Raw genomic sequence first — 17,947 nt, forward strand, 5'->3', positions numbered from 1 at the left:
ACACCACCTCCATTGCCATCAGCCCAGCCCAAGTCACCATTGTCTCTCTTTCTGTTATCATCTTGCCTCCTTCTCCACACACCAGAATTATCTTTCTAAAAGGTAAATCAGATTATGTCACTCTACTGCATTAACCCTTCCCTCCCCCCCGCCCCCCTAGCCTCCCAGCGAAATTAGAATAAAATCCAAACCCCTGATGGTGGCTGAAAAGGCTCCACCAGGACCTCAGCTCCCACCACTCTCTCCCTCACTCATTCTCACTCTCCCTCCTTCTCTCCCTCCCTCCCTCCCTCTCTCACTCCTTCAGTGTTCCATCTCTCTAGAAGACCATACCCCTTTCTTCTCTGGGGCCTTTGCCCTTACTGCTCCCTCTATCAGGAAAACTCTTCCCACCCAATTTTAACTCAGCTGGTTCTTCTTGCCTTTCAGGTTTTGGCTCAATTGTAACCTTCTGATCACTAATATAAAGTTCTGGTCCTGGTACCTTCCATCATTTCACCTTTATAGCACCAGTCACCATTTTGCTTGTTTATTGCTTACTATCTGTTTCTTCCATGAGATGAGGTGGCCTCTTCTGTCTTAGTCACTACTGTATTCCCCCAGAGCCAAACACAGAGCCTCGTGCATAGTCTCTTAGTAAATGTTGTTTGAACACGTGAATATATTTTAAGGGATTTCAAAACGATAGTCAGCTGGGGATTTTCTAGCTGCTTTCTAGAAAGCATTTATAGGGTACACACCTTGTCAAATCGCAATAATCAGAACTCAATTATTTAAAAATATCTGGCACCTAATTGGTCAGTGAAAAGAATATCACCAAAAAATAAAAATAAAAAAGCACTATCACATACAATGAACCTATAAGATGGAGAGGTAGAAAGATTGTGCTTTCATGAATAAATAAATCTTATAAAGGACAAGAAATAATTTTTACATTAGCAGTGCCCCAACATTTTTATTGCTATAAATCTTTGGCACTTTATTTTACAAATTTGAGGACAGACTACACATGAAGCATCCATTCAGTTAGCCAGGGGGATCCTGAAGTACAACACAAAAGTGAAGAGTATTGCTGTTCTCGCTGTGGATAAGTCCCATCTGAGGGACTTAAACCTCTACTAAAGGAACGTCAGAAAACAAATTAAGAATACTAACTTTTCTTTTTATAGCGACATATTCTGAAGTAAGGAAGTGAAAAAAAGTACTTGTTAGTAACTTTCATTGATTTGCTTATCTAAGAATATCAAGTTAAATTAATATGTAAGATTCACTTCCAGCTCCTGAAGTAGTCTTCAGATAACATTTCCCCCCACCATGAAAAATCAGTCCTTTCTTTTTGGGATTATTTATTTATTTATTTATTTATTTATTTAAACATTATTTACCACAATGTTAGAATTATGGAAAAATTGCAATCTGCATTTATTTTTAACATTGAGTTTATAGATAACAACTCCACAAACATTCTTTGAATCTCAAAGAACTCGAGATTTCAAGGAGTCATCAGTTTACTCCAGACTTCACTCAAACCCAGTCTGGTCCAGGCCCCAGGAGTGAAGGCCCTGTCCTGAGTTGTGTTCCTTTAGCCTAAAAGGAGCTATACATGGAGACCAGTGGTTGGTCACTACTTATAAAAAGTAAAAATGACAGTTTCAAAAGCTGGCATTATGAGTCTCTCTTACTAAGCCCCCACTGTCTACAGGCTGCAGGTAATGGAATCTAAGCCTCCTAAAAGAGTGTCCTGAATCATGGCCATAGCTTCCAGCCAGCCAGGATAAATTTGGTAGTAATCACGGCTCTAAATAATGGATTTCTGTGTTCCTATTTCCAATGGTAATATAAACTTACAATTTATATATTTCTTCCCTTCTTCCTGGCAGGAGGAATCTACCTTTTCTTGAATTGACCTGAACTACACAAAGCTGACATAAATTACTACTTAAAACAAACTTTCATTAATGCTGGATCATTTCAGAGACCACAAATTATGCAGTAGTTTCCCATTTCCTTTGTTTTTTCCATGGTCAGTGATTCTACGCTTTCGTTTGGTCACAGTTTTGACAGGGCACCTAAGTCAGCAGAATGAGTGCCTTAGTGTCAACAGCACAGACAAAAGGGCCTCATCCAGTACCAATCCCAACCTGAGTAAGAAGGAGCCTGTTCTGTGGGCTCATAAACTCATGTCTGCCTCAGCACCTCAGTTACTCCCCAGGTCACCATACAGGTCTCAACTGCTCTAAACTCCAACCCTCAGCTTTCATGCTTCATTCAGAGGTTAAGAAAATCCAGTACTTGCTAGTCAGACATAAAAGCTGGGGTTTTCTCAGTAGCCTTTTAATTTTGTAAGATTCCTTTTTAGCCAAAGCGTACATACATACACATATCAAATAGCACCAAAGGGCTACACAGAAAGACAGCAGTCTCTTGCCCCATCCCTCCCAGCCCTACACTCCTTCTCCCCAGACTCAACCACAATCAACCCTTTTAGCTTTATTTTCTGTATTTGCTTCAATTTTTGAAAGAAAAAGCTGATATTGCTATTTTCTGATTTATCATTTTTAGACTTATCCACACCCATCCACTTTCCCTCATCCCATCCTCCCTATACAGTTACATCTGGACTTGTAGTTATGTCAATAGTATTTACATTATTATGACTATGTAAATATGGCTCACACAAACCTAATAGGTCTACTGTGACAATGTTTCTTTTCTTGCTCATTTTTTCCTGGAGTTATTAATTGATTATTTATTAAAATTCATTAATAAATTAATTTTTGTTTTTTATTTCCTCTTTATAACCATTCTCAATTGCTTCTAATAGCTCAGTTATACCTCTAATAATCATATGTCTATTAGTAGTTTTTCTAAGCACTCAAATGAATCAAATAATCTATCAGTTTTTTGTTTATTTCCTAAAGATTCTCCTGATGGAATCTTTTCTTTCTTCCTTCACTATGAGAGAACTAAAGAATATGAGTGTCCAGATTAAAAGCTCCCCAAGACCCACAGGGAGGCATATCATCACAAAACTCACTGGGATTAAAGAGACAATACTAAAAGTTGCTGGGCCAGGGGTGAGGGTGGGGCAGTGATGGTGAAAATGATCACGTCAAATGAATGGGAGTCAAAACAAAAAGACATAACGTTTTTCAACAGCAACACTGGATTTTGGAAGATGATTGTGCAATGACTTCAGAAGAAAAGTGCTTTTTAACCTAGAATTTTATAGCCAGCCAAAGTCTCAGTCAAATGTGAGTGGAAGAAACCCATTCTCAGAAATACAAAAACTGAAAATATTTACCTCCCTTTCTTGGATGTGCTCCCACAAAAGATGTGCAACAGCTGTTTGTTGGGTGAGCACTCATCATTTGCCTGGCTTCTGGCCTTTGTTCTGTTCTTTGTTCTCTCATCCCAGGACTCTCACTAATCAGGTACTGTCCTTCTTGTATTGATTTTCTGAATATCTTACCTTTTCTCTCCTATTGCCCATTCTTTCTTTTTCCTTATCTTCTACTTTGTAGGTTTCTCAACTTTGTTTTCCACCTTTCTAGTTTATATTTTAAGTTTCTGAGACCTCTTATCCTGTGTTCCTTTTTCATAGCATCTTGCTCATATTTTTACTAAATGTACTGTTTTCTCATTTCTCTGAGGGCATTAATGATATTTTTAAGATATCTTCCATTCCCTGTATTATTGAATTACTGTAGGCTCCATTTTTCTCTTTGTTGATCTTGACAGATCTTCTTTTTAATCTTGAAGGTTCAAGAAAAATTACAGGACAGTTTCTATAACTAAGCTGAAATTGTTTGTGCTACAAAAATGGAGAGGTATTCAGGGTGATTCTAATTCGCTTCCAAAAATACTACATCATGAAAAAGATATAGAAAATTCAAGGTTCATCAGAAAAGCAAATAAGAATAAACATTATTTCTAGAAATAAGTTTTATTAAATCACTTAAAATGATTAACAATAGGTACCTATGATTAAACGTTTTAAAGTATCCTTAAAAACATGGAGGTAGGTATGGGAGGAAAATCATAAAACAAACTTGTCAAAAAGAACAGTAAAACTATGTGTAAATAAATAATTTATCAATAAATTAATAAAGAGGTTTACTTGCTAAGCTAAATTTTCAGTCAGATTGTACAATATAGACTCTAATAAGTATTTTCTTATCCAAATTATGTTCTCAATGATATTTTTTCCTATTCTTATTTAACTTTATTTCTTTTTGAGCCAGTGTATTTATATAGAAACCTATGGCAGCCTATAAGTACTATATCTTAGAGAAATGACCAGGGCTAGTCATGAAATGTTACTGAATGAAAAGCTGAATACAGTTTCTTTTATTGCCTGTCACAATATTAAATAAAATTCTAAAAAATTTCATGTTTTCCCCTTAATGTCTTGTAACCACTTTCTTCTAGGTACCTTTCTAGGGAGCCTTATGAAAGTCATAATGGCAAAATTAAATACCAGTAGAACAATGACCTCTGTGCTCATATCATGGTGCTGTTTATTTCCAGGCTCTTAAATGTCTTAATGGATGGGATACGATGTTTGATGGTGCTCTGTCCCCACCCTCCTCCTCTTCCATGCTTACATACATCAAACAGACCTGAGGAAATTTTTCCATTGCTTAATATGAAAAATAAAAATTTTGTCTTATGTGTATATCACATTCTGAGGTACAGTAACCAACCTGAGATATGATCCAAGTTGAAGGGTGACTGCTAGATTAAAATAGCAGAGGGTTTATGAAAATATATGGAATCACTTGGTAAAATGGTTAGGACAGGAAAGGGAAAATGCTTAGCTTTTGAAATAAAATAATTATGATATAATGGAAGCCAAACCATTTGTCAGAAACCAATAACTATTTATTTGATGAATCTATGAATATAAATCTGCAAAAATGAGAGTTATCATTTTTGGATTTGACCTACTTCCTTGTGGCTAATTTTGATATTTTATTTTATAGCAACCTAGTTTTTTTAAATGACAGCATTGTCAAATTGAATGTACAAACTCTATGTCCATGGAAAACTGAAGAGCTAAATGGTTATCTAACTAAAAATCTATTAACATTTGAGTCCCAAATGGATTGGATAAAAGTGGACTTGAAATAAAAAACTCATACACTCATTCATCTAATATTAATTGAGCCTTTACTATGTGCCAAGTTCTATATAGGATGCTGAGGAAACAGTGGTGCATAAAACAGACATCACTCCTAACATCATGGAGTTCACTCTTCGGTGAAGAGAAGAATCAGTAAACAAAATGTCACTCAAATAGCAAATAATTCCATAATTAGTATGAGAAAGGTTTTAAAGGAAAATTGTAATGCTTTGTGGGCACACATAACAGAAACCATACTTAAAACTGTGAGTTCTGAAGGCTTCTTTAAGGACATTACATCCAAGGTGAAGCATAAGTGGTTGGAGATGGTATCCTGGGTCAACAGACTCACACTTTGATGTGTGTGACATTTTATCAACATTTACACTGTATTATTCACAGAATGAAATCGGACGATAGTAGTTTTCATATCCTTATTCTTTGCACAAAATTAGATATTTTTGAATAGTTCTATGCAAAGATTTTCTACTTTTTGATGACTTGAATTTTATTACAGTACCATCTAACTTCCTTACCCACTCATCCATAGTTACTAGCAATCTCCAGGCCAAAAAAAAGTTGCTTAATTAAGATTATTACCTTGGGTAATTCATTTTCAGTTTTTATGAGAAGTGTAAGGTCTAAAAAGAAGTGATTCCATATATTTTTAGTAAGTTGGGTAATATTATAAATGTACTTGGGTATTATTTGTATGACTGATAATGAAAATTTTTTCAAACTTACAACATGAATACTACTATCATTTACTGGACTTATGCTTTAATCTTTCCATGAGTTGCATTTTCTTAAATCCAACTTAAAAACTGGTACAGGACATCATTACTTACAGTGCAAGTGTGAAAATTGTGGACTAGACAGGAAGCAACTGTGATCCTGCCAAGAGGATGACTGATCTAACCCATGAGCATGGGAACTTTCAGCAAAGTTTCTGTCATCCTAAAAAAGAGATCACAGCATTTCAGTTCAAATCATTGAAAAATGTAAGGCTTATGATTCACTTAAATGTACTGAAAATAAAATTGAACCTCAAGATACCAGCTATGTTACACCACAATTTAATATAATTATAATCCTTGTAAAAAATAAAATATGTGGATGTTAAAGAAAATGTGAAAAAACAAGAGAGAGAGAAGGAAATCATCTGTAGCCATAACAGCATAACATATTTCTTTCCAGTCTTCTTTTTCCTGTGGATAAGACTTGTAAATATTGTTGTAAAACTCTGTGCTATTTATTTACATTTAATAATATAAACATTTTAAAAGTCATTAACCTTTAGCTTTATGTTACTCATATACTGTCTAGTGAATATACCATGCTTTACTCAGGTATTACTCTTCTGGGCATTTAGGTAGTTTCCAATGTTTTACTCCTATAAATAACACTATGAGAAATACCTTTAAATATATAACCTTTCCCATATTTAGGTCTGTTCCTTATGACAAATTCTTGGGTGGAAATACGGGGTCAATAAAAACAATTTGATGTTTCTAAATACATTTACCTAGACTGCTTTCCATAATGATTATACAAATACTCATTCAACAAATATTTAATACATAAACCAAAATGAATACAGAAAAGGTCCCTCTCCTCATGGACTGTATGAACGTATCCTTTTCCCCAAATCTTAGCTGAAAAAGGGAATTAGGGAATTATATCTTTGAATAATTTTACTAATTAAATAAGTTAAAAAACAGGTGCTTTAAGATACATTTACTTGGGGGCTTCCCTGGTGGCGCAGTGGTTGAGGGTCCGCCTGCTGATGCAGGGGACACAGGTTCGTGCCCCGGTCCGGGAGGATCCCACATGCTGCGGAGCGGCTGGGCCCGTGAGCCATGGCTGCTGAGCCTGCGCGTCTGAAGCCTGTGCTCCACAACGGGAGAGGCCACAGCAGTGAGAGGCCCGCGTAACGCAAAAAAAAAAAACAAAACATTTACTTGATAAAAATTGCAATTTTTTTCTCTTAAATGTTTTCTAATTATTTACTTCATTTTTTTCTTGCACTCATTCATTCATTCAACAATCGTTATTTGGCACCTACTATATGCTGGTCAAAGAGCAAATAAAACATTGGCGTATATGATCATGAAATCTTCAGGATTGCAGGAGAGAAAGGCATTAAACAAACGATACAAAACACAATATAGTTAAAAACTATGATAAGAGCTATAAGAAGAAGAATGGGAAATAATAGGCAGAACTACATTTAGATTTGGGGTCCAGAGAAGTTTCCTCTGGTAGGTGATATTTAAGGCAATAATTTGAATGCTTAGTATGAATCAATGGATTAGCCAGGTGAAAACTCATAGGTGGAGGATGGAAAAGTGGGAGGTAAGGGGGAGCAGAAGGGTGGTCAGGGGGTGGTGCTCTAGGCTCCTGTGAAGGTGCTAAGAAGGTAAGAAAGAGTCTGGTGTGTTTGAAGAACTGAAGGAAACCATGGCTTAGGCGCACTGAGCCTGGGGAAGTGGTTACAATGAGATCCAGAGGTGGGATTTGGATGTGGGTTTTTTTTTTACTTAAGTACAATCAGAAGGCAATCAAGGGTTTTGAGGAGAGGAATGACATGCTTTGGTTTGTATTTCTCAAAGATTACTCTGGCCTCTTTGTGGAAAACAGACTGAAACAGCACAAATGTAGAAGTGGGAATACCAGTTAAAAGACTGTGATTGAGGATGACTGCGGGGTCAAGGGAGAGGAAGGGATCAAGAATGGTGCCAAAGGCTCTAGATGAAACAACTGCTGGTTAGGTGGCCTAAACAGATTCTTCAAAACAGTAAGGCCTCATGTAGCATGACTATCTGATGAATTAGTTGTTGTTCTCTGCACTAAGTACCAAGTTTATATTTTATTTCTTTGTCACATATATATGTATGCAAACGCAAAAGAAAGACCAAAAAAGAACAAGTGTGTGTGTGTATACGTGCACACACACACGCAAACTCAGACACATGTCTGTAAAAGACACATTTATTCTGAGCTAAAAGCATGGACATAATCCTAAAATGATTTAAGATCATCAGTTTTCATGTACCAAAAGGGAGTTTAGGTTCATTTAGGATGAAGGCCCTGTGGTTTTTAACCAAGTGATTTATAGTTTTCACTAATTATGAGAATTTCATAAGAAACTGGAAGTCATTCATTATAGGATTCCTGGAAAGGAAAGGATATGCAGTTGACACTTGAACAACGCAGGGTTAGGAGCACCGACCCTCTGGGCAGTCAAAAATCCACGTACAGCTTATAGTTGGCCTTCTGTATCCATGGTTCTGCAACTATGGAGTCAACCAACTGTGGATTGTGTAGTACTGTAGTATTTACTATTGAAAAAAAAAATCTGCATGTAGGTGGACGTATGCAGTTCAAACCTGTGTTGTTCAAAGGTCGACTGTATTAAACTTCCTCATTTTCTGTATATGAAAAAAAAGAAATGTGAATGGTTGAATAAGTCAACAATTTTAAGGGAAAGGGATAACAGTCTTAAATTGTATGTACATATTAACACAGTGCCAAAAATAAATGAAGCAAAACTGATAGAACTATAAGGAAAAAATAGATAAAACCATAATTATAGTTGGATATTTCAACATTCCTCTCTCAGTAACTGATAAAACAGTAGGCAGAAAACCAGTAAACATAAAGAAGACTTGAACAACACTACTGGCCAGCTAGACCTAATTGACATTTATAGAATACTCCACCCCAAAACAGCTGATTACAAGTATTTTTCAAGCACACATCCAACATTCTCCAAAACAGACTACATGCTGGGTGATAAAACAAATCTCAATAAGTTTAAGATGACTGAAATTATACAAAGGATGCCATCTAACCACATGGGGTGAAAGAAGAAATCAACAACAAAAGGATATCTGAAAAATTCCCCCAAATTTAGAAATTAAAGAACATACTTCTAAATAACTCATGGATGGGTCAAGGTAGAGATCAAAAGAAAAATGAGAAAATATTTTAACTATATGAAAATAAAAGCATAATTTATCAAAATTTGTGAGAATCAGTTAAAACAGTTTGGAGGGAAATATATAACATTAAACATGTATATTATAAAACAAGAAACATCTCAAATTGATAATCCAAGTTTCCACCTTAAGAAATTAGAAAACAAAGAGCAAATTAAACCTACATTAAGTAAAAGGAAATAATAAAGAGCAAAGATCAATTAAATAGAAAGAAGAAAAGTAGTGAAAAGATGAAATCCATACTGTTATTCTTTTTAAGATCAATAAAATTTAAAAACCTCTACTGAGATTAATTAAGAAAAAAAGAGGGCTTCCCTGGTGGCACAGTGGTTGAGAATCCGCCTGCCGATGCAGGGGACATGGGTTCGTGCCCTGGTCTGGGAAGATCCCACATACCGCGGAGCGGCTGGGCCCGTGAGCCATGGCCATTGAGCCTGCGCGTCCGGAGCCTGTGCTCCGCAACGGGAGAGGCCACAACAGTGAGAGGCCCATGTAACGCAAAAAAAAAAAAAGAAAAAAAGAGGGAAGATGTAAATTGCCAATATTAAGAATGAAAGAGGAATATTACTAGAATGTCTATAGACATTAAGAAGGTAATTAGGAAATATTTTGAACAACTCTGACAATGTATCAGACAACTTAGATAAAATGGGTACAAATAAACAGCCTTAGAATGTGTCATCCAGTATAGTTCTAGGCATCTATATTAGGTTAATAAATTAAAAATACGGACAAAGATTTTTATACCAAGATGTTCATCAAGTGACTACTTATAATAGAAAAAAGCTGAAATTAACCTTAAATTTCCAACAATAGGAGATCAGGAAAGTAAAGTATGGTAGAACCATAATGATAATAATAATGATGATAGAGAAAATTCCCACATATATAAAATGTTACATGAAAAAAGGAGGAAATAAAATTATCAACAAATGGTGATTTCAATATAAAAAGATATCTATAAGTGAGAGCTGGGAAACATATACCCTTAAATTACACAAATAGGTTTTAAAAAATATTGGTTGGATTATTTACTTTCTGGTTAATTTTTTCTGTATTTCTTAAATATGCCGTATTTTTAACTGTCATATGCCAAGAAGCTGGTTTATGCTTTGATGCCAGTTGATTTTGTTTTAGAAATTTAAAACCATACCTTAGGAAGAGCGAATAGGATTTGACTATCCTGCGTACTTCATCCTTCCTCTGGGAGGCACATTTTGAGGCTGTCATTGCGCCATCTGCTTCATTCAGCAAGACGCCCAGACTTACCCTCCACTCCTGTCCTTTCTCGCTGTCTTTCTCAGCTCAGGTGTCAATGGGCAAAATGTGAGTGTTTGCTTTTCCTTATTTTTTCCTTTCTCTTACTGGCCTATAATCAACTAAGCATCTCTTAGTGGGAAACCATATATTACGCTTTTCTCTTTCACATTTTATTTGTTTTGTTTTTTGTTTTTGCGGTACGTGGGCCTCTCACCATTGTGGCCTCTCCCGTTGCGGAGCACAGCCTCCAGACACGCAGGCTCAGCGGCCATGGCTCATGGGCCCAGCCGCTCCGCGGCATGTGGGATCCTCCCGGACCAGGGCACGAACCCGTGTCCCCTGCATCGGCAGGCGGACTCTCAACCACTGCACCACCAGGGAAGCCCATCTCTTTCACATTTTATATAGGAACCACGATTAAGTGGGGATTTCTAGCATTGACTGAAAGCATAATTCTCCTTTCTATCTGTGTATTTTCCAGCTCCACCTAGGCCTTTAGTATGGCACATCTGAACTATAATAGCCAGATCCACGGCTCTGCCTCTAGTTGGACCATGTCAACTCATTCTAAAGTAGCTATTGGAATACACCTGGGACTCAATGAACAGTTGACCCTTGAACAACACAGTTTGAACTGTGTGTGTCTACTTAAACACAGATTTTTTTTCCAATAGTAAATACTATAGTTCTACATGATCTGCTATTGGTTGAACCCAAGGATGTGGAAATGTGGATGCGGAACTGTGGATGCGAAGGGCTGACTACAAGTCGGATTTTCCACTGCACAGAGGGTCGGTGCCCCTAACTCCCGAGCTGTTCAACGGTCAGCTGTATGTCTTTAAGTTCCCAAATTTTCTAAGTCTTCAAAAGACTGTCAGAATTCCCAATGCTACCTTGAAAGATAACTAATGAAATGAACCCTGAAAGAACATACTAAAAGAAAAATATTTCATGATCCATTTGAACAATCAACATATCAGAATATGAAAACAATATCTTCATATTCTTCAATTATACATTGATATTTAACTTGTGGAATTTCTATCTAAGTAAAGTTTACAGGGTGACCATAAGATGACTGTTTCTTTCTAATTCCTACCTGTTTTTCAATTAAATACTTAAATATTATAAAGGAAGTACTGGTTAAAAAGGAAGATTCTTTGCAATTTTAATAATCCTAGCTTTTGCTTTTTGCCAACTCTTATATCCTTAGCACAGGGACCTATTTTTATTTCTGTCTTAAGTCTCAACAAGCTATTTAGCCAGAATTCCCTGCAAAAATTCCACTGGGTGAAGGAACTTGCATTTTCTAATATTTTCCCTGGGTTTCTTCCACTTCTCTTTCATAACCCACATTGTAATTGGTTTCTTAAAAGTTGTTCCAACCCAACTAAATCTTTTTGCTAAACTGATCTCTAATGATTAATATTTAATGATGCCCACCAAGTATTTTTCTCTCAGAAATACTGTAAGTTCAAAGTTTATAAGACAAATGATGCATTTAATTTTTTTTAAATTTTAATTTATCCAACTCTTCCCCCAGAGAAAAGGAAAAAGCACTTATGTGTTTCTGAATCTGTGGCAGAAATGTTTTCCTGAATTTGTCTCTAGCTTAACAATGCACTGTTCCCCACTCTTGATTCCCATTTCTCCATCAGTGCTCGAAATAGCTTAACCTCTTCCTCAGTAAACTTTATTCCTATTTGAAACTTCAACCTGGACAGACAGTTTACTTAAAGTCTGCCCTCCATAACTCAACCTGCATGGCTGCTATTATATAGCATTTTACCTCCATGAGGGTGGGGCTCTGATCACCTCTTTCTACCTACACATCCCAATATTCCACAATTTAGCACAGTGCCATTTGCATTAAGAAACTCAATAATGATCATATATAATTATTCTTGACCAAAGTACAGAAATGAAAGTTTGCTATGTGGAAGTTGGGAAGAAGGAGACTGTCACTCTCACATTCTCAGTTTCTTCATATAAGGAAATGAGGGCGCTGGACCAGATCATCTCCTAAGATTTCTCAGCACTAATGTTTTCTAATTCTAATCTACCCAAGCAGAACCACTGAACAACCAGTACATCTAACTATGCAAACTATCTTTTCCAAATTTATACCATAATACTATAAACATGAAGCCACGCTCATGAACAGACTCATGAAAATACCGTGTTAGATCAGGCAATTTGATAAATTTACCTTTATGCAATTGATTATTTTATGGTATAACATTTAATATTACTAGTGTCTCACTAATGAAAAAGATCATACTCAGTTTTTGTTTTGTTTTGGTTTTTTACTCATTTTGGACTTGGCTCTACATGACTTTAATCCATTTTCAGAAACTGAATATATTCGTAGTGGGTAGAAATTTGCCATAAACAAGGACACTCAAAAAGATGTCACTGACTTAAGAAACAAAAGCAGAGATGCAGAGATATTTTATAATGATGGTGCCTCACTGGAATCAGTGCTTCCTCTCTTAAAGTGACTATTTCAAAGGAAACGGTGATTGTTTGGATGAATACGTTATAACATGTTTATTTAAAAACTAATAAGACAATTAATTGGTATTCCTTATGTATCTAGTATTCATATCTAGAATTTTGAATTCGACATAATTAACAATGATACCTTTATAGTTAAACTCCTTCATAATCTTTCTGTTCTTAATGTTCTTGTTGAGTAAATTATTGGGAAAGGTGAAGAAAGCATGTGGCTTGTTAGGGGAACTGGATTTGGTAGAGTTAAAATAATGTGCTCATCTAAGTACCCATGTTGATTCCTAAATAAGCACTTTTGATCTATTGCTATTTTCAAGTTTTATACCAAAGAAAAATACCAACTCATTTGGCAACCTTTTGTTTAACTTTTAAAGAGCAAGATGTAATCAACTAGTTAAATATTATGGCTGGATCACTTCAAAAGCATAAAAATTGCTTCGGAGTTCAGCATGATTTGATTGCCTACGAGGTTTCAGATGTGTCATCTAAGCATTACTGGAAAAATAGCAATTAAATTTTTGTTAGAATTCCATAAAAGGCTAAAGTTAGAAAAAAGAATGTTTAATCACCAATTTAGCATGAATTGTGTATTCTGGAGCCGAAGATAAGGCAGACAGTGTCTACCCTCAAAAATCATACAATCCAGTAGAATAGCATTACCCAGATTTCAGTATTTACCTATAGTTATCTTACTATTTCTTTTATGTTAACTTAAAGATTAGCCTTGGACCCTAAATCTCTATATAGGAGAGGCTTAAAGGATGGCAAAATTGCTTGGGGTTGGGGGAAGCATGGAGTTATATTTATGTAGGAGATTACATGGGATTTCTTAAAGCATTGAGAGAGGTGGTTATAAATGAGATAACTGTGGTATTGTGGGGTTAAAGCTCCCTCAAATTCCCCCATGATTGCTACTACTGTTCCCAAGCAATATTTGTAAAATTATCTGAATAATACACTGGTGATATATTTTAGTAGTCATTAAATAAAAATCACCTACAGTCTTGAATTGCATGAGGAGTTATGCATTGCGTGCTTCAGAAGCTACAACTGTAGAAGATTTAAGATATGTACAGAAATAGCTGACCTTAGAAAGAAAGTGCTAACAGCCATTAACTGCTATGAGCAAAGCATAAACAAACCACGGAGAGATTCAAGGAGGGAGGAATAGCTTCCAGGAGCAAAGCACATTCTTATAGCATACACATGCTTACATTGAACAAATATGACAAAGGGCTTTGGCAAATTCTGCCTTCATAACCTGTGCTGAAAGCCATTATCAACGCTTCCTCACCTACCTCATCTTATCCTGCAAAACACTGCTTCTTTAAAAAGAAATTGCGTACAAACTCTTCTACTGGAAATGGAAAATCATGATTTTCTTTTCAGGAGGAGGAAGGATGAGAACAAAATATGCCTTTTGTGATTTTACTAAAAATCCACTGCTAATTAAAACCATATATTTAGCATGGGTAGAGAGCAAAAAGGGCAGGTAGCAAATGGAAATATCTTGGACAAAACCATGCTCTTTCGTGAATTCAGATTAGCAATGTTCTGTTATTGGCTGACTTTTGAACATTCTGTTCTATTTGAAACAGCTGGGACAGCAAGGAAGTCTGTATGTCCTACAGAAACCCAGTTAGGCCTCATGAATGAGAAGCTGTGAAATGTTTCTGTTGTCTACACAGAGACAGTTTGGGTCAGATTCAGCTTTGAATTGAATTCTAATTTTAAACTTTTAGATCAGGCTTTGACCAGTTAACTTGGTAAGCTTAGTACAATATTACATTATGCTCTCAGCAGTTGTGGACATTGGTCCTGCTAAAGCTCTCAATAGGTTTCTAGAAATCTGATCATTTGGTCCTGGTAACTGCCATGGGAGTAAACAGCAGGAGATGGTTCTCTTTCTGGATTCAAAGAGAACCTGACTTGTACACTTTCTGCTACACTTCCCTTCCACCAGCAGTGCGGTCATATTGGATGTCTCACTGCCTTCTGACATCAGCAACAACATGAGAGCAGCCAGCTGCCAATATAGTTCTGCTAGTCCAACAGTTATTTGTCTGCCAACAGTAATACAGTCAGGGGTCTACAACTGTAATGCTAATAGTGATCCTTTTCCCTGTACCTTGTCATCACAAGCCTCTTTTCAAGACTTGAGAGCATCTTTCTTCTCTGAACTCCCACTGCAGTTTTTCTGGGTCACCCTTACAGCAGGTACCCCTTTCTCCTTTGTACTACAGTTGTCTGTGTGAAGACTCTGAGATCCTCAGGACTGATAATGGCCCTTCTTACTGTGCCATCATCCTCTCCGGCTTCCAGCACAGCGCTTTATACACAATGTAAACTCAGTAAAGGTTTGCTGAAAGTTGTATTTAACAACAACAAGAACAAACTTGAACATCTCACAATTAGAACAGAAGCTCTGAAAGGCAGGGATCTTTATTTTGTTCACAGACATGAGTCCCAGGGGCCTAGAAAGTTCCTGGCACATAGCTGAAACTCAATAAATATTTGTTGAATGAATGGATGGTATTATGACTTTATAAAGAGCTCAGGTAGTATGTTTTGGTTAATAAAGAAAAGAGAATATTTTACATAATCTGTAAAGGAAGTAAGAGTAGATTGGTAATTTCTCCTTTCTCTAGACCAGGAATTGGCAAACTTTTCCCGTAGAGGGCTTGATAATAAATATATTAGGTATTCTGTTGCAACTATTCAACTCTGCCACTGAGTATGAAAGCAGTCACAGACAACACGTGACTAATAAATGTGGCTGTATTCCAATAAAACTTTACTTACAAAAGCAGTCAGCAGGCAAGATTTGGCCCATGGGTGGTAGTTTGCCAAACTGTGCTCTAAAACAACTGTGCAAGAATTATCTATAAGGATTAAGATGACTAGATTACTATTCCCTACTTGAAGACCATGCCTTCTGCATGTTTATACATCCTGCCACTCCCACCTCCAACAGGTAGTGCAGTGCTTTTGCAATATAGTATCTGTATAGTCTATGTCTGTTGCATTAAACTGAATCCTACACTAAATGATTTCCTGGAACCACAGTTTATAGTAGAACCAATGAACTCAAGAGCCTTTTCTTTGAACTCTGTCCTAGCAAAATATGACAGAAGTTAAGATCTGCTGAAATAACGTCTTATGAAACTGATGTAGTAAATGGGACGCCTTATCCCTTGATAGAAAGAGTCTCAATGCCTCTTATGATTTTCTTCAAGATGTCAATAGTCAATCAGAGGTAGCTTTTCTGATTATCCATGCCTCCCCTCTCATTCTTGATAAATAACTTATTTTCATAAAAAGCATATAAGCAAATGATCATTGGTATCTACAATTCACAAAAATGCATTCTCACATTTTTCTCAACAATGACTACAAAAGATGTGATATTCTCATGAGTTTTGCGTTAGATCACTACATTATTTTAGGCCAGATATATGCTACACATGATAGTAACCTACATATTCATCAGTAAAATAGATTAACATTTAAAAATGTTTAGTATTAATGTGGGACAATGTCATCACAAAATGTGTTTTGTGACTCTTCCTTATATTTGTACTGCCTATTTGCAAAATTTTCAACCTTATTTCTCATTTTGATAAGTGTTGGCCTCACAAACCAGGCTTGATTTCCTCTTCAGCTGCAAATGTAATTTTACAAAGAACTCCAATGAGATTACTTGCTGAACATGTTAAACATTCATAGCTTTGCCATATGCTGTTGTGTAAATTGCATTGATTTATAGCAATTTGGGTGCCACTAGACAGCACCGACTTACCTAATACCGGATCTAACTGTATTCGGAAATAATGTTTTAAATGCTTCATTTGCATCCAGACCTCTATTGAATTAAGAGGCATATAATGTGTTTATGTACTTTTGGAGACAACTGACTTTTATTTATTAAAGATATAGTCCCTACATTTGGTGACTTCTAAAAAAATTAAGGAATATCAGGTACAAATTTATACTATAATAGCCTGGTGCTCAAGAATATAGATTCTTGAAGCTAGGCAGATTTAGGTTTGAACCCTGATCCAACCACTTAACTGCCCTATAACTTTGTTTTCTTCAGTGGTAAAAAAGGAAAAATAATGGTGCCAACTGACAGGGTTGCTGTGAGGATTAAATGAGGTAATGCACATAAAGCATGAGACACATACAAAAAGAGCAATTTTATGTAGTTTGTTCTAATATATGCTCAATAGTGAGTCGTTATTATTATTAGCTCTTGTTACCTAAGCCTTTCACTTCTGTTTAAAGTTAGTGGCACTCCTCTCAGTGGTGGAGAAACGCTTGAGTATATGGGACCTGATGAGAATGTTGGAAGACAATTTAAAATTCACCATATGAGACAACAAGGTCACTACTATAGTAAATAATACCAATATAAAAAGCAAAGGTAAAAAAGCACAAAGCCACAGGGCATCCTCTTTACAATAAGGGTATAAATAACATGGCATAATTGTGTTAAATTTTTGTTTGAGATGGAGAAGTGCTCATTTTAAGCATGCTAGGGAGGACTTATGTAAATGAATACTGTCTTTATATCCACTGAGCATTCTATCCAATTATATTCAGAGGAGGCAAGAAGCATTTTAAAAATAATTATATTTGGCTGAAATAAGTGAATATATACAGTGTAATGAATATTCACATATATTGAAGTTTGTAAGAATATAAAAAAGCCAAAAGAACCTTTAGTTTTTTTCATTTTCTAAATCAACTTGGAGTGTACATTAGAATATAGATGGATTCTCTCTAGGTCAGTGTTCTCGATGGGGGGCAATTTTGCCCTCTAGGGCAGGTGTCCCTGTGGACTGGTACCCGTCCATGGCCTGTTAGGAACCGGGCTGCACAGCAGGAGGTGAGCAGCTGGCAAGCAAGTGAAGCTGCATCTGCTGCTCCCCATCGCTCCCCATCGCTCTCCATCGCTCCCCATCGCTCGCATTACCGCCTGAACCATCCCTCACTCCCCACCCCGACCTGTCCGTGGAAAAATTGTCTTCCACGAAACTGGTCCCTG

General features: G+C 36.4%; 1 protein-coding gene across 4 annotated transcripts in view; it reads right to left on the reverse strand.

Annotated features, from left to right (window-relative positions):
* The window catches only part of CEP128 (centrosomal protein 128), a gene marked incomplete at both ends in the record, with an annotated part of 391,525 nt that overhangs the window by 743 nt on the left and 372,835 nt on the right, over positions 1-17,947 (reverse strand). For all 4 annotated transcript variants that reach the window (XM_079700920.1, XM_079700919.1, XM_079700917.1 and 1 more), the window contains one exon: positions 5,974-6,082. In XM_079700920.1, the coding sequence (XP_079557046.1) occupies positions 5,974-6,082 (109 nt within the window). The remainder of the gene's footprint in view (positions 1-5,973; positions 6,083-17,947) is intronic.

Source organism: Hyperoodon ampullatus (genome assembly GCF_949752795.1).
Source record: "Hyperoodon ampullatus genome assembly, chromosome: 3".
Taxonomy (NCBI): Eukaryota; Metazoa; Chordata; class Mammalia; order Artiodactyla; family Ziphiidae; genus Hyperoodon; species Hyperoodon ampullatus.